The sequence below is a fragment of the Anomaloglossus baeobatrachus genome, chromosome 4 (genome assembly GCF_048569485.1).
Source record: "Anomaloglossus baeobatrachus isolate aAnoBae1 chromosome 4, aAnoBae1.hap1, whole genome shotgun sequence".
Taxonomy (NCBI): domain Eukaryota; kingdom Metazoa; phylum Chordata; class Amphibia; order Anura; family Aromobatidae; genus Anomaloglossus; species Anomaloglossus baeobatrachus.
In genome coordinates this window covers 343,116,337-343,134,462 of record NC_134356.1, presented here as the reverse complement: position 1 = coordinate 343,134,462, position 18,126 = coordinate 343,116,337, and the positions used below count along the sequence as shown (strand labels likewise).

At 42.8% G+C, this 18,126-nt stretch overlaps 1 protein-coding gene across 2 annotated transcripts in view; it reads left to right on the top strand.

The window, feature by feature from the left end:
- Window positions 1-18,126, top strand: part of GRM8 (glutamate metabotropic receptor 8) — a 1,984,303-nt gene that overhangs the window by 1,376,288 nt on the left and 589,889 nt on the right. For both annotated transcript variants that reach the window (XM_075345086.1, XM_075345084.1), the window contains exon 7: window positions 3,234-3,434. In XM_075345086.1, the coding sequence (XP_075201201.1) occupies window positions 3,234-3,434 (201 nt within the window). The remainder of the gene's footprint in view (window positions 1-3,233; window positions 3,435-18,126) is intronic.

Here is an 18,126-nt window from a genome sequence, read left to right as displayed (position 1 = left end):
TGTGTGCCAGTAAAGAAGGGGTTATGTGAGGGCTCATCCTGTATAAAAGGAGTTATTTGAAGCCTCATACTGTATATAAGAAGCTATGTGAATATTCAAACTGTATATCGGGAGCAATTTGGGGGCTCATACTGTATATAGGAGGCTATGTGAGAGCTTATACTGTATATCGGAGCTATAAAGGTGCTCACCTATATACAGGAAGCTATGTGGGGTCTAATCTTGTATAAAGGGAGCTATGTGGGAGCTCATCCTGTATATAAGGAGGCAATGTGAGGGCTCATACTGAATATAGGGGGCTATGTGAGGGCTCATGTATATTCAGGGGCTGTGTGTGAGCTCATACAGTATATAGAAGGGCTGTGTATGGCCTCATCCTCTGTATAGGGGGCTATGTGAGGCTCAAACTGTAATTAGCGGCTATGTGGGGACTTATGCTGTATATAAGGGGGTTGTGTGAAGGCTCATCCTGTATATAGAGGGGCTGACTGTCAGCTCATATGGTATATAGGGGATGTCAGCATACTTAATTCTGCTCAACATTAAATGATACAATTAATATTAATTTAAAACAATAATTATATTTAATAAGGTAATATTAATATTGAGCAGAAATGCTTTCAGCCTATAGGTTGGCCCGTCATATCATTTACCGTCTCTTATGTGGCCACTTGGAAAATGAATTTCCCACCACAGCTCTATTATGTATTGTGCTATGTTATGTATAGTGCTGTACATAAGGGAAAAAAATGCTCTACTCATGCCACTGTCTTGTTTTGCATTTGCAGATGTGCACCTATGTATTAATCATGTATCATGTCACCTGATATATTGGAGCTGGAGGGGGCCCTTGCCTTCTGAACTCCAGGGGCCCATTAGGACTACTCTTAATCTGTTCCAGGACTTAGTGCTTGCATTTCATGGGCATTGCAAATGACTTTCCCGCCCTTCTAACATCACAAGACATTCCCTTATATTGGCAATTTTAGGGGGTTAAATATCTTCAAATCTCAATTTCCTGACCTTAATGTGCTGGTTGCAATATTCCCAATATCACAATTTATCTCCTATTCATTGGATAAGGGATAACTTGCTGTTCTCTGGGAGTCAAAATACTAGAACCCCCAGCAATCCTAAGAATGGAACTTCTAAATCCAAAAACAGGACTCTTTAATTCCCTATCCTAAATAGAGCAGAGGTGCACATTTTTACCTCTCTACAATTCATTGTCAAGGGGACTGCTGAATATATTCGAACACCATAGATGGCTTTCTCTGGTATTCCATAGACAATTGATGGAGCAGAGACTCAGCATACTCTCCTTTACTCCATAAAAAATGGAGCGCTGCAGAACTGTGTTCTTTGGGATTAGGAAAAAAACTTTTAAGTCCACGATTAAATATAATCCAGAGCATAGAGCCTTGCAAAAAACTCTGACCACGTTCATGAAGGCAACATAATATAGTCGTAAGTAGAAATGTCCAGCTATAAGACTGAACTGATTGCTGCATATTTTATTTCTATTCTAGTATTTACTACATCTACATTTGCATTTGACATACTGTTTTATGACTGTTTTTTAATCCTGTACATAATAAGACCATGGGAACACATTCAGTATTTAGTGAGGTTTTACCTCAGTATTTGTAAGCCATGTGCACACGTTCAGTATTTGGTGACTTTTGTACCTCTGTATTTGTAAGGCCATGTGTAGACATTGAGTATTTACCTCAGTATTTGTAAGGCCTCATGGACACGTTGAGTATTTTGTGAGTTTTTACCTCAGTATTTGTAAGGCCACGTGCACGCATTGAGTATTTGGTCAGTATTTACCTCATTATTTGTAAGGCCACGTGTAGACATTGAGTATTTGGTGAGTTTTTACCTTAGTATTTGTAAGGCCACGTGCACGCGTTGAGTATTTGGTCAATATTTACCTCATAATTTGTAAGGCCACGTGTAGACATTGTGTATTTGGTGTTCTGTCCTTGTAAGGGCTAGAGTTAATGGGGTGTTGAGGAACTAGCTAGTTCTTGCCAGGGAGAGAGCTCATGCCTGGTCGTGGACAGCTACCCGACTGATCTACATTGATGACCCCCTCCAGCAACTGACCCGGACCTACATTTGGGTGAGACCAACCCTTTATATCAAGTGTATAACTGCACATTATAAGATTTATTGATCCAGATGTATTAATCAACAGGCAACATTCATACATATATGTTACCGCCATAGCCATACCCATTTAACTTAAATCCAGGAGACACCACTATGACCTTGGTTTGTTTCCCTCCGGGTAATGGTTGACACTATTGGGTTAACATATATGCCTGTCCTTTGGATGATTCACCAACTCATATATGATATTGTATTATTATGTTATCATATGAGCTTTGGTTCCCACTGGAACACACCCATTTTAAATTTAAACAATAGACAGGATTGCATTCTTTGTACCTTTCACCCGGATCAAAGCAGTATATCTCACAGAGTCCATGAACCTTGGGTACTGACGTGTTGTTGAACCTTTTGGTACTCGTCTGATAAATTGGATATTTTGCCGACTGTTACCATCTCCTAATCGTGTGGTGGTTCCAACACCGTTTTTGTTGTGGTCCTTTCGGACATGAATAGTGGTTTCTTTTTTTTGCACAATGTTTTTATGGTTGCAACACTACGCAACTTTTTATAGAAAGTATAATTAAAAGTTATGTATTATCCCCTCTATTATTGCTGATACTTACCTTTATATTGAGAGGTGTCATAGGAACGGCTTATCATTTCCCGTTTCTGTATTTGCTGGTATTTCATTATTTGTAAGGCCACATGCACACATTGAGTATTTGGTGAGTTTTTACCTCAGTATATGTAAGGCCACATGCACACATTGAGTATTTGGTGAGTTTTTACCTCAGTATATGTAAGGCCACATGCACACATTAAGTATTTGGTGTGTTTTTACCTCAGTATTTGTAACCCAAAGCCAGGAGTGGGTGAGAAATACAGAAGTGGTGACCGTGTTTCTATTATACTTTTCCTATTATTGTTCCACTCCTGGTTTTGGCTTACAAACAATGAGGTAAAAAAACCCTCACCAAATAACGTGTGAACATGTAAACTTTAAGCATAATGTATAAAGACATTTTACAGTATATCATCCACTTGTGACTAAAAATCAGTTGAATTCCCTGTAATACTATCTATAATAAAAAATTTATTTAAATTTATTTTAGGTTTGGAACGTATTGGGAGAGATTCCAGCTATGAACAGGAAGGGAAGGTCCAATTTGTGATTGATGCAGTGTATTCAATGGCTCACGCACTCCATAGCATGCATAGGGATTTCTGTTCTGGTTACTTGGGACTCTGTACAAGAATGAAGCCTGTGGAGGGAAAAGACCTTCTAAGTTACATTCGGGCTGTCAACTTTAATGGTAAGTTTACACCAAACATTTTGACTTTCATATAAAAGTATACAAAAAGCATAATACATTTTGAAAACTTTGAATATGATTTTTCATATCTGGCAGGAACTTTTATTGCCTGCAGATCATTGAGGGTCTGGGTCTGGAGACACCCATTGATTACTTACTAGTCCAGCAAAGAGGAGGCCGCTCAGCAGACAGGTCTGCACAGCTGAATGCACAGAGAGTGGAGTACAGGTTCAATAGAAAGCATAACCTATCAATCCTATGCTTCTCCATGTGTCCAAGCTCAAGAAGGAACTGTGTACTCTTGCCAGTGGAGCTGACCACAGATCGGTGGGACAAATCATATCCAAAGTTAGTTACTCATCGATTATGATTATTAAATGGTATAGAGTAATGATTAACTATTCACAAAAATAACTATACCTTTAAAAATGTATTTTTTTCGATATACATTAAAACCCCAACACATAAACAAAGGGAAATATGTGAAAAACGGAAAGTAAGATTTCTTACTCCAAAGGGACAATTTTATACCTTAATGGAAAGTAATATTACTTCTACATTATGAGATAAAGTTAACTTTAGTTTGTTCCCTACCTATCACTGAACTTGGCACCCTGGAAAAGTGAAAATGGTACCCCTGCTCATCAATGGCTATCCCTAATAGTCCCTAAGGCGTCTTCATTGTCATTACCTAGAGAAAATCAATGTTTGGCCGTGATGAATTTTGTGTTTATATTAAAAAAATAGATAATAAAAAAATCCCAATATTCCTTTCCATTAGGGTAAACAATTAGCCCTTAGTAGTAAGAAATATTACTACTATTTTTTCCATATTTTTTACTTTATTTGTGAGTTCTTTTTATTTATATCTAATACATAACCTTTTTAAAGGTATAGTTTTTCTGTGAATAGTTATACAAACTAGTTACTCTAGTAAGTCCAACAAATTTTATCGTAGTTTCAAGAGCTTTACCATGATTATCACATTGTTCATCTTTTATCTAAATTGTCATATATTTACTTTGTAAGAACTAACCCAGCTCTGTTCAATATCAAACACTTTTTATATGAAGAAGCCTGTTTATCCTGGAGAAAGATATATATTTATAGCTTACAAGCAGTGTATTGCCAAAGAAAAGGGACTAGGGAAAATAACCAGCTGCTGCTAGTAGTTCTCATCCAGCATCTATTGACTGTCTAGTAGAGATATCCTATTTGCCTATAAATTAGAAGAGATGCTAGAGATTTTGGCAAGGAAGATAGCCATGTCCATCCAGTGACCATGGAGTACTGGCTGCTGAACTAGGGTCCTATGAAAAAATGTGCTTACCTCTCCTTTCTAGAAGTATATAAGAAATAAGAAATATATTAACTGAGTAGAGTATCCCAAATTTACAAAGGAAGGTTACAAAAGGAAACATATCTCTAGGTCATTATTCATTTCAAATGTTCTTTAAAGGGATGTTCTAATGTCACATTTTCCTTCTAATTTTGAAGTCCGTCATACAATTCCATTACCATAACTACTGAATGGAAGTTAAAGAAATTGTCAACCATTAAAAGCATGAGATGATTGGGTCTGTCTAACTCTGTTTTGGTTGATAGGTGTCCTAAATATGAGTCAACTCTTAAATTACAGTGATGGGACTTAATGGTGCCCTTTCCTAAAATATCTGACAACTGTACATGTGACAGCTGACATCAGCCTTGACCAGTTTTGGAACCAATCGCAGCCAATTAACCACATAAATCAATTGCAACAGTGGTATCTAAGGGGTTAAGAGGGGTTTAAAAGATCCACTTTGACAAGATCGGTCCCCCTTGTAATCATTGGTGTCGATTGCTGCGGTGGCACCCTAAGGTGATTTGGTGATCCCAGAGTACAGTAGCCTTTTAGATTGTGCTATAAGCAGAGTCTAATAGGCACAGTCAATGAACAATTAAAAGGTCTCCTGCATGAGTACAGCACTACATGAAAACAGTGATCAAAGTAAAAAATATTCATGTCCCACAGTGGCACTAAGTTAACAAGTAAAATAAATTATGTAAAAAGTAAAAAAAATAGAAAAAAATACAACAAAAATTTATCTTTTTTAAAAAAAGGTATAATAAAAATAGAAAACAAGCCCTAATACGGCTCATTCAGCAAAAATAAATAAATACAGCTAGAGCTCTCGGAATACAAAATCAAATACATTTTTGTAAAATATGGTTTTTACTGTTACATAGTTACTAAGGTTGAAAAAAGACCTAGGTCCATCTAGTTCAACCTTCTTCCACCAGTTCTACATTTGGTCACAAAGTCATTTATAACCAACAATGTTGTGTGTACTGAGGAAATCATCCAGCCCTTTTTTGAAAGCTGTTATAGTATCTGCCATTACTACCTCTTGTGGTAGGGCATTCCACAGTCTGACTGCTCTAACTGTAAAGAACCCTTTCCTATTTAGCTGTCGGAATCGCTTTTCTTCCACTCGCAGTGAATGCCCTCTGGTCCTTAGTATTGTCTTCGGAAGAAATAAGTCATGTGCCAGTCCTTTATATTGACCACACATGTATTTATAGATATAAATGAGATCTCCTCTGAGACGTCTTTTTTCTAGGCTAAACATATCTAACTTTTTCAACCTGTCATCATATGGGAGGCCTTCCATTCCTTGTAGTAGTCTAGTTGCCTGCCTTTGAACTGACTCTAACTTCTGAATGTCCTTTTTAAAATGTGGAGCCCAAAACTGAATCCCATATTCCAGATGTGGCCTTACAAGTGATTTATAGAGGGGTAAAAAATACGTTGGGATCACGGGATCTAATCTCTCTTTTTATACACCCTAGAATCTTGTTTGCTTTTGCAGCTGCTGCTTGACATTGAGTGCTGCTGCTCAGCTTATTTGTAATGAGAATACCCAAGTCCTTCTCCTGTTCTGTAGTCCCAAGTTTACTTCCATTTAATGTATACGCAGTTATAGGATTACTCTGTCCTAGGTGCATTACTTTATATGCCTGGATCTACCCTCTTACCTTTCTTAAATATCGGTACCACATCAGCAATCCTCCAATCCTGAGGCACAAACCCTGTTACAAGCGAGTCTAAAAAGATGAGATACAGCGGTCTGTCAATTACGGAGCTCCATTCCCTCAATATTCGTGGATGAATGCCATCTGGCCCTGGGGATTTGTCAATGTTTAATTTACTCAGGCGTAGGCGTACTTCTTCTTGTGTTAAATTAATTATATCGGGTGGTGAACATTGATTTTTCACTTGTTGAATGATGCCTGGTACAGTCTGTTCCTTGGTGAACACAGATGAGAAATGCCTATTTAATATCTCAGTCTTTTGTTTGTCCTCTATAACTAACTTGTTATTATATTTCAAGGGGCCAATACTATCCTTTGTTTACCTTTTGGCATTAATGTATTTATAAAAGATTTTGGGATTTATTTTAATGTCATTGGCGATTTTTGTTTCAGTAGCTAGTTTTGCTTGTTTGATTTCTTTTTTGCATTGCCTATTGATATCTTTATACTCCTGAAATGCTATTTCTGTATTCTCAGCCTTCAAGATTTTAAACGCCCTTTGTTTTTGTTTTATTATACTTTGTACAGTCTTATTTATCCATAGTGGTTTCTTTTTATTCCGGGATATTTTATTACCAGGGGGTATAAGTTTTTTACAGGACTCTAGCAGTATATCCTTAAACTTTCACCATTTATGTTCAGTATCCCCAGTTACCATGACTTTGTCCCAATCTACACATTTAAGCTCTTCCCTTAATTTGTTGATATCAGCTTTCCTAAAATTCCAGGTTTTAGCATTTCCCCTTTCAAATGTTCTATTGAATATTACTTTGAAGCTTACCATATTATGATCGCTGGTGCCCAAGTGCTCCCGGACCTGTAGATCTGAAATTGTATCCGGTCTATTTGACTGGACCAGATCTAGCAAATTATCTCCCCTCATCGGTTCATCTACCATCTGAGAGAGGAAATGGTCTTGAATGGTAGATAAGAATTTACAGCTGTTAGCACAACCAGAAGATTCTATGTCCCACTGTATGTCTGGATAGTTGAAATCCCCCATAATAAGAGCCCGATTATTATTATTAGCTGCCTTTTCAATTTGTTCCAGCATTTCACCCTCTATTTGTTCAGGTATGTTAGGAGGCTTATAGCAAACTCCAATTAGCATTTTTCCATTATTCCCCTCCCCATGTACATTTACCCATACTGACTCTACATTGTTGCAGTTCCCCCCAATGTCATCATTCAACACAGGTTTTAGGTTAGATTTGATAAATATACACACCCCACCACCTTTTATGTCTTTCCTGTCCCTCCTAAATTTACTATAACCCTGTATGTTTGTCACCCAGTCATGGCTTTCCTCCAGCCAGGTTTCTGTAATGCCCACCATATCATAATCCATGGTTGACATAAGAGTCTCCAATTCATTCATTTTATTTGCAAGACTTCTTGCATTTGCCAGTAGACATTTAATCCTATTAACACCTTTATTACTCCTAGCCTCCCTACGTTCCTTGCATGTCCCATCCCTCCTAATCCTTCATTGACCTCTACCATCTCACTGTCTCTATCTGCTCTATCTATCCCCTTTTTTGCTCCACTACCCTCCCTCCCCCCAGATCCTAGTTTAAAAGCTCCTGCATCCGTCTGACCATTTTCTCCCCTAGCACAGCTGCACCTTCCCCATTGAGGTGCAGCCCGTCCCTACCGTAGAGCCTGTAGCCGACTGAGAAGTCAGCCCAGTTCTCCATGAACCCGAACCCTTCCTTCCTGCACCAATTTCTAAGCCACGTATTTATCTACCTAAGCTCCCGCTGTCTTTCTAGTGACGCTCGTGGCACCGGTAGTATTTCTGAAAACACCACCTTGGAGGCCCTGGACTTCAGCTTCTCTCCTAGTTCCCTGTAATCATTTTTAAGGACCTTCCACCTGCCTCTAACTTTGTCATTAGTACCAATGTGCACCATGACCACTGAGTTTTCCTCAGCCCCACCCAGCAATTTGTCTATCCGATCCGCAATATGCTGAACCTGAGCACCCAGCAGACAACACACTGTTCGGCATTCATGGTCTCGGCGACAGATGACCTTGTCTGTCCGCCTAATTATAGAGTCCCCTACCACTAATATCTGTCTGGTCTTTGCTGCACTTCTTTCCTGCACTCCTATTTCCCTCCTTCCTACAGCAGTTGTTTTCCTGGTTGCTAGGAGCAACATCCTGCTGTAGTGACCGTAGTCCTGGCCCTTCATTCCTAATATCAGCCAAACAGGCATATTTACTAGGTTGTGCCAGGTCAGGACTAGGTTCCCTGACACTTTTCCCCCTACCTCTTCTTCTAACTGTTACCAAACTACCTACCTCTGGGTCCTGGCTCCACCTCCACCCGCCTCCATATCACTGGCTCCAGCCAGAGAAAGCTCAGTGAGCTCTAAACTCCTCTCCAGGTTTGCAATGCCCCTGAGTGTTGCAAGCTGCTTATTTAGATGAGTTACCTTGGCTTCCAAATACGCAACATGCTTGCATCGAGTGCAGACATATTCACCCTCGAACGGGTGCTCAAGGCATGCATACATCTGACAAGATACACATCTGGTAGCATTGTCCATGGAGCACCTATTAAATGGTTAAACATTAAAGTAGAAAAACAAGGGAAAAAAAACAAAACAAAACAATGGGAAACGTATAAGGATAAATTCAAACTATGTTCTTGTGTTAAACTATGTAATTGTATTTAAACTATGCCACACTTATCTTCAAACCCTGCACACTTTGCTTCAGTACCTCGCACGCTCGGCACCTCGCTTGCTCTGGCTGGTTTATATAGTTCTACAAGGACTTCCAGAAGCTGCCAGAAGCTTCTAGAAACAGGTGTAACTAATACTACTGTTAAATCCCAAGACAAACTTTTTTTTTTGCTTTTTTAACAGTATCACAGACAGACAGACAAACAATTCCCTAATGAAATTAAACAGTTACAGTTATCACCACTATGTAATTGTGTTTAAACTATGCCACACTTATTTTCAAACCCTGCACACTTAGCTTCAGTACCTCGCATGCTGTGTAAAATTAGCAAAGCATAAAAAAGCAATATAAGTATGGCCTAGCTGTAACCGTACTGAACCAAAGAATAAACTGCTCTTTTCACTTTTTCCACATAGTGAGCTGTGGAAAAAATAAATAATTAAAACACCAACTGAATTCCTTGGTTTTATTCAAGCGGAGTTTGAAATGTCTGCATAAAAACTAGATAAAAAATATTTTTTTATCTCAAAATGGAACTATAAAATGTTTAACTCATCACACAACAAAATAGGCCTCATGCAGCTCTGTTTGCCACAAAATAAAATATTTACAGCTTATGGTTTCATTTAAAAGTACAACTCGTCTCTCAAAAATAAGCCCTCATATAACAAGATTGACGGAAAAATGAAAAAGTTATAGCTCTCGGAAAGGGAGAAAAAATAAAATCAAAAGTGAAAAGCGGAAAATCACCCGGGGATGAAGGGGTTAAATAGACATATGGAAAATGTTATATGTTAATTATTTTGTACAGTGTGTCAAACTAGTTTACTGATTAAAAAAAAAATTAAATTTGAAAATTGCAAAGTTTCCACCAAAATTCTATTATTTTCCAAAATAAATACAAAAATTATTGACCTAAATTTTACCACTTAAATAAACATAAATTTCAATGTGTCATGAAATAAAAACTATCTGAGAATCACTGGGATCCATTGAGGCCTTCCAGAGTTATTATCACATGAAGTTACAGTGGTCAGAATTCAAGAATTGGTCATTAGGGTCAAAATTGGCTCTGTCAATGAGATTAATATACTTAGAACATTTTTCTAATTATTTAAAACAAAGCAACTATGTGAATTCTATTATCTATGTCTTTGTATGTTCTGTTTTCTGTGTAGTAACTCATACTTTGAGCACTGATATTAGACTCAGACTTTCAATTAGTTTGAACAAACAAGTAAAATGTGGAATTATACTGACTGTCACTCCTGTATGAATTATTCTTGAATATCTGCCGTCATAGTCTATGCACTTCCACTGCCTGTAAACCTAATAGATATCAGCAACACTGTTTATCACAATACACATCAGTGACCGCAGCTGGCAGCCTTTTTCAAAATGCACAAGGTCATTCTGAATTTAGTTTCTATGTGGAAACTGTTTTTAGCTTCAGGTAAAATACCCAAAGTGCTTAGTTGCTATAGATATACTCCAGGTAGCTATTTGGTATTAAGGCTATTTGACTGAGCACCACAGAGTGTAGATGATTTGTTTGCTTAAATGAGTGGTTCACTTTTCAAATAGGGTAAAAATATATTAAAAAAATATATAATTTACACATTTTAAAAATAGTCAAAGCAAGTACAATGGGATTCTATGAAAGGGCAGGTCCACCCTAGAGCTATTTAAAATATCATGTTACTGTAGGTAAAAATCAGTCATAACGTTGCTTGGAGCAATTCTGGAATAACCCAGCAAAGCTTTGGGATGTGTCAAACAGTCAAAGAAGGCTTCCATTTATAAATGGCGATTATATTCTGCAATGGATCCTGCTGAGAAGTGATCACTATACACTCCTCAACATTAAATTTGTCACACTAAAGGCCCTGTCACACACAGAGATAAATCTGCGGCAGATCTGCGGTTGCAGTGAAATTGTGGACAATCAGTGCCAGGTTTGTGGCTGTGTACAAATGGAACAATATGTCCATGATTTCACTGAAACCACAGATCTGCCAAAGATTTATCCCTATGTGTGACAGGGCCTTAAGAAGGAAAAATCATGGAAATCAAAAATCCCAGGATCATTAGACATGTTAATGATATGCAAATTAATTAAAAATGGAAATAACATGTTCAAAACATCTTGATCATTTATTCCGTATTGAGAATGGGTGTCACATGTAGAAGTACATGTACTTACACAACTTGGAATGCTATCAATGAAGTTATTAATGAGTGTCTGAATTCATTTGAACACATTTAGGTCACACAGGATGATCACTGTAGCATGAGCAAAATGTAGACTAGTGTCATGTTGAAAAATGACTCCTAATATACTTTGGAGAAATTGCCTTACCACTGTTCTTTCAAATCAAAGTAAGGCTGAACTGTTAGGTTAGTATATCTAGAAGAAGACTACAGGGCTCTGACTACCGTACATTAAGTACCCCACAAAATAATCCCAAACTAGGGCTATTGTGATGTTTCTTTTTGAAGGTGCTGTGATGCTACTGTCCACAAATTATCCGGTCCAATCTCCAGCTATCTTTGTGCCCAAGACAAAAATGGGACTCATCCCTGATGAAAATAGAACTGTCCCAGGCTCAATTGTTCAGTTCCAGTGTCCAGTCTACATCTGGAGTTAAAACAAAAACCAAGATAATTGTTGTATACTCCATGCTGCTGTACAAAGAAACACCCCAAAAAATAAAAGCAATGTGGATGGTTTATTCAATATTTGTAATTCTTTATTTAACCGAAAAACATGGGAATACCTCAATCCAGAACAGTAGCATAACAATTTACGACCATTGTACATTGTCACCCATCAGGCTAACTGTAACAACTGATAACTACCACACTTTGACTCCTCCATGTTTACCCGGGAATTTTCAAGTATAGAGATTCTGTAGAGAATTAAGGAGAGAAAGAGAAAGAAGCAAGAGAGCAGAAGAAAGTAGACCATAGACGAATAGGAGGGAGCACACAAAAAGGGGGGTAGGAAGGGGGGGTAAAGAGCAGAACATAAGGGAACAAACAGCCACTAGGCAGAGATCCATCATCTCAGAACACCACTGTCTAACGGCAGAAGAAGACCCCCTCAGTCAGGGGGGATCCAGGTACCGTATTCCTTGGAGAATTTAAACTCGATCCAGGGAAACCAAGTCCTGTGAAAAGCCTCCTGTCTGTCGTGGAGAGACGCCGTCAGGTCCTCCATATGCAGCAATTCATTCATCCTGTTCGCCCACATTGATAGTGTCGGCGGAGTGGGGGATCTCCATCTCAGGGGGATGCACGTCCTGGCGGCCATCACCAGGAAGCTTAATAGAGACCCCTTATAAGCACGGACAGAGGAGTCGGGCAGTTGAAGCAAGAAGAGCTCCGGGCCCAGGGTCTGCGCGTGTCCAACCACATGCCCGATCACCCCCCGCACCGCCTCCCAAAACCGCTGCAACTTCGGGCATGCCCAGAATATGTGCAGGAAGTCACCATCCCCAGTCCCACATCTCCAACAACTGGAGTCTACACCTGGGAACATCCTGTGGAGTTTCGGCGGGACCCTATACCATCAAGAGATACATTTATAGTTGGCCTCTTGGAGTTTGGAGCTGACTGATGTTTTGTGGGCGAGTAACAGCACTTTATTTCTTTGCGAGGTCGAGAGGGTGAGGCCCAGGTCTGACTCCCAATGCAAGAGAAACCCCGGCGGGGACAGGTCTGTAGAGTTGCATAGCATGGAGTGTGAAATGGCCAGGGAGTGTCGGAGAGACCCCCTTTCCATACACAGCTTCTCAAAGTCGGTGAGGGGTCTGTCAAACTGACTATGGACCGGTAGAGTAACGAGAAAGTGTCGCAGTTGTAAGGAACGCCACGGGCCCAGGGATCCAGGGACCCGGGAGCTCCGAAGTTCCTCTATTGTTGGCCAATGCCCCCCGACTCCGATGTGTTGAGCGCGGAATCTATTCCGCGAGATCCAGAGGCGAAACATCGGGTCAGAGAGACCCGGCGAAAAATTCGGGGCGCCAATGATCGGAGAAAGGGGAGAGGGCAAGGGCAGTAGGGCGCTCCGGACCACCTCCTGGGAACAACAAGATAACGTAGCACCAATCGTAGGATGGGATTTGAGTTCTGTGCCCACAGGGGGAAGCGCCCAGGGAAGCCCCACCAATGGCATGTCAGTAAAGCTCTGCTCCACCTGAACCCAAGCTTTGGCTTTAGAATGGCGACATCAGTCCACCACCCTGGCCATGTGTGTGGCAATGTAATACGTCTTGAGGTCCGGGAGACCCAGCCCCCCCCCCCGAGCCCTAGGTCTACACAACAACGACCGTGCCAGTCTCGCCGGCTTGTTTGCCCATAGGAACTTCGTTTGTAGAGAGGAAACTTCTCTAAATAATGGCCTGGGGATCCCTATGGGTAGGGTCTGAAGGAGGTACAAGAGTCTCGGAAAAATGTTCATCTTAAAAATCGCGGCCCATCCGAACCACGTGCAAGTGCCTTTTGACCAGGTTTTACAGTCTTCTTTAATTTTTTGGAGCAGAGGGGTAAAGTTCAACTGGAAAAGGGAGCTCACGTCGGCCGACAATTTAAGCCCCAAGTATCGCAGGTACTAAGGAGCCCACTGAATATCAGAGGCTCCCCGCAGCTGCGAAACTACCTCCGCGGGGAGGTTAACGCCCATAGCCTCCGATTTAGACAAGTTTACCTTGAAGTTGGAGAGGAGGGAGTAATGATTAAATTCCTGCATTAGCACTGGGAGTGATTCGGCTGGGTCAGCGATAAAAAATAATAGATCATCCGCAAAGGCTGCTATCTTATGAGTCGCTCCCCCGATCTCCGGTCCCTTAATGCTAGTGTTCATCCGAATGTGTCGCAGTAGGGGCTCTAATGTGAGTATGAATATCATTGGGGAAAGCGGACAACCCTGCCGGGTGCCATTGGTAATCCGAAAACTCTCTGAAAGCACTCCATTAACCCGAACACGAGCCGACGGTGCACTATATAGAGAACCTATCCAACTTAGCATGTTTCCCCCCAGCCCTAGGAAAGCAAGGACACCGTACAGGAACGTCCAGCTGACCCGGTCGAACGCCTTCTCGGCGTCTGTTGATAACAACATGAGAGATCCACCATCAGACCTGGCCCTATGAATCAGGTTTATGGCCCTCGTGGTGTTATCCCTAGCCTCCCTGCCCAGCATGAACCCGGCCTGGTCAGAATGGACTATACCCCCTAGCAGTGGGGACAGTCGCTCGGCCAGAATCTTAGCAAACAACTTTAGGTCCACATTGAGCAGGGAGATCAGGCGATAGTTGGCACAAGTGGAGGGATCCCTCCCCTCTTTAGGAATAACCACAATGGTAGCAGCAAGGGCATCTCTTGGTAAAGGTGGGGATGGACACGATGGGATGTTGTTGAAGGCTGCTAGAAAATGGGGGGTCAATATAGGACCCAGCTTCTTGTAATAGGCCACCGGGAGCCCATCCGGCCCCGGTGCCTTACCCGAAGGGGAATTCTTAAGGGCCGCAGCTAGCGCTGCCTCAGAAATCGGTGCCTCCAGTGCCTTTATATCTTCCGGTTTAAGTCTCGGGAGTCCTGAGGATCTTAAATAATCCTGGATTCTTTCCCTGGCTGTCTCCCTATCGTCCTCTGTCAAATTGCTGTCAATCGAATACAGGGCTGAGTAAAAGTCCCTAAATGCAGCAGCAATGTCAGCCGGAAGTGAGGCTCTCTCCCCAGATTGTTTCCGTATATGTGGTATAAACCCCTTCATCCTTTGAATCCGCAACGCCCTTGCTAGAGTCCTGCTATTTTTGTTTCCGAATTCATAAAAATGGCTTCGGCATCTTGCTAATGAGGCTTTAGCTTTGTTGGAAAGTAGCGATTTCAACTTTTCTCTTTTCTGAAAGAGAAGGGTTTTGGTCTCTGGTCTATCATCTAGTCGGTCTTTGTGAATCCTCTCCAACGCGTGTATGCCTGGCAATAGCGACTCGATTTCTGCGTTTCTCTCTCGTTTCAACCGAGCGCCATGTTTAACAAACAGACCTCTCACTACACATTTATGGGCTTCCCATGTTACCGCGGGTGTGGTGTCTCCCCGGGTGCAGAGGTTGAAGTACTCCTCCACCGCCTCCCGTATTTCCTGCATGGTCCCACGATCCCCCAGCAAAGAAGTATTCAATGTCCATTGGCCTTGTTTAACCAATGAGCACACTAGGGAGACATCTAGAATTATTAAAGCGTGGTCAGAAAACAAGATCTCATCTATTTCAGTACCCACCAGGCAGTGGAGATCCCTGTGTTTGATAAAGAAGTGGTCCAACCTTGAGTACGTATTATGGACAGCGGAGTAGAAGGAATAGTCCCTATCTGTTGGGTGTTGCACCCGCCATGCGTCGACTAGCTGGTATTCGTGTAACCCTCGTTTGATCCGACTATGAGCGGCTCTAGACATAGTGGCGGCACCCTTTGAAGTATCTATTTCTGGGTCCATAACAAAATTAAAATCCCCTCCCACTATCAACGTGCCCTCTGAGATCTCGTCCAGGATGCTCAGGTATTTTAGCAGGGCCGAGCACTGCCCCGTGTTGGGAAGGTAAAGGGCCGCAAAGGTGAAGACCTGGATCTGGACACGACCTTTTATCATGATCAATCTCCCCTCCTTGTCCGTGTGGGTCCCCATCAACTCCCATGGCAGAGAGCTCGCAACCAGAATGCTTGTCCCCCTGGATCGTGGGTCAGGTGATGGCGAATGGTAGACCGTCGAGTATTTCCGGTCAGACAGCTTATATGGTTTATCTAGGCAATAGTGGGTTTCTTGTAAGAAGATTACCTGAAGTCGCCTTTTCCACAACAGGTTCAGGAGGATTGAGCGCTTCTCTGGGCTGTGAAGGCCCTTGATGTTCAGGGACCCCACTCTAAGATCAGGTTTGGACATGTGTTTCGCGGCTTCAACAGGGACCTATGGGGAAACGACAAGGACAAGACGCACAAACACACCACGGGGAAAGGTATTAAGGGGGGGAGAAAAAAGGGGGAGATGTAGAAGTAGAGGGAGGGTGAAAAAGGAGAAAAAGGAAAAGAAAGAAAAATTAGGCGAAAAAAAGAGAAAAAGGAAGAAAACGGAAACCAAGAAAAGACGCTCTCAAAGAGCTTGCAGGCCTATGGGCCCGCCCTAGGCCTACTAGGGCAGTCTCAACGAAGACGGTAGTGAACACACGTATGAAGCCCACCCGCCCCCCCCACCCCGCTATATACTGGCTATCACCCCTGTAAACCCACAGAAGGCAATGCTTATTATGAATTCCAACAGCCTCTCCTCCTCTGCCACCTTCAGACCATATGTATGGCCCACCTCCACCCCCCCCACACTGGAAAAGAAACCCCAGAAAATGCAAGGTTACGCAATACACCAAAACAGTAATCCAAGAATGGAGCCTTGTAAACTTCTCAGCCACTGCCACCGCTTGGCACGAAACCTGGAACCTTTCCCCTCTTCTGCATCTGGGGGCTCGTGGACTCCCAGGATAACCAGTCTGGAATGGGGAGATCGGGCAAATCCAGGAATTTGTATAGGGCCGGCAGGTCCGCAGGATGCTTCAATAGGAAGACAGACGACCCTTTCCAGACAATAAGGTGGAACGGATGGCCCCAGCGATACGAGGCGTTCACCTCCTTGATTTTAACCAGGAGTGGTTGAAGCTGACGCCTCATGTAAAGTGTGCGGCTAGAGACATCAGAAAAAAGCTTAATAACTGCACCGTCCATCTTTACAGGCCCGGACTTCCAGGCCCTCCTCAGGATCTGCTCCTTGTCCGTGAAGAAGTGTAAACGGCAGAGAACGTCTCTTGGTGCGGACGAGCTGGCTCCCAGGGTGGCCCTGGCAACTCTGTGTACTCTGTCGCATAGAAACGTGGCATCCAGTGGTCTATTAGTGACAGTATTAAATATTTCTTGCACTTTGGTACGGAGCAACTCAGTGGGCCAGTCCACAGGGATACCTTTTACTCTTATGTTGTTGCGGCGTCCTCTGTTCTCTTGATCGTCCAGCAACAGTGTCATATACTTTAAGCAGTTATTGTAGGCCACACATTCTTTCTCCAGCCGTGTGACTCTGCTTTCCATAGAATCTTGAGCCTGTTCAGTGGCTGTGACCCTGTCGTCCAGGGCCCCTATCTCCTCTCTCATCGCAGTGATGGCCTGTTGATGAGATTGCTCTATTCTGCAGACCAGTGCATCCAGGTCACTTTTACTTGGAAGGGCTAAGATTAACTCCCTCAGTGCCTGTATATCTGGTGTATTATGAGCAGGGCTCGCACATGTGGGGGAGGGATCCGGGCTGCCCAGGGGAGGCCCCCCCACAGGGAGAAAGATAGCTGGAATGTCTCTGCCTGGGGATTTCTCTGGTGAGTGCAGGGAGCAGCTCTCATGCACTGGGCTTGTGCTGGCCGGGTGCTGCAGGCCTGTCAGGGCCCCCACGATCTGGGCCTCCCCCCCACTCCTCCGTTTCTCCTCACCTTCCTCCTCGCGGTGCCCTGCGGGTCCCGTGGCATCCCCGCTGTGGAGCTTTTCAGCTGTGCGGTGTCCTTTCATCGGCTGGGACGCCCTCTCTGCAGCCGCTCTCGTCCCTGCTCCATTGCGGGGGCTCGCGCCGGCCACCGCTGACTTCTGCGGCGTCTTTGCCTGTGGGGATTCCCCCCCAGCTGGCCGCAGCATGGGAGCCGGCGCCATCTTAACGCTGCTGCCCGCACTCCTCATCTCCAGCAGCGCCCCACTGAAGAAACGCTCCATTCTTCCTCCTGGACGCACAGCTCCAGCCACCGTGGTGAGTGCTCCCTGGGGCTTCCTTTTAGGCGGCATTAGATTGCGGAGAGGCTGTATTTTAGCTAAATACGGGCAGTGGGTGTAGGAGCTCAGGTAGTTT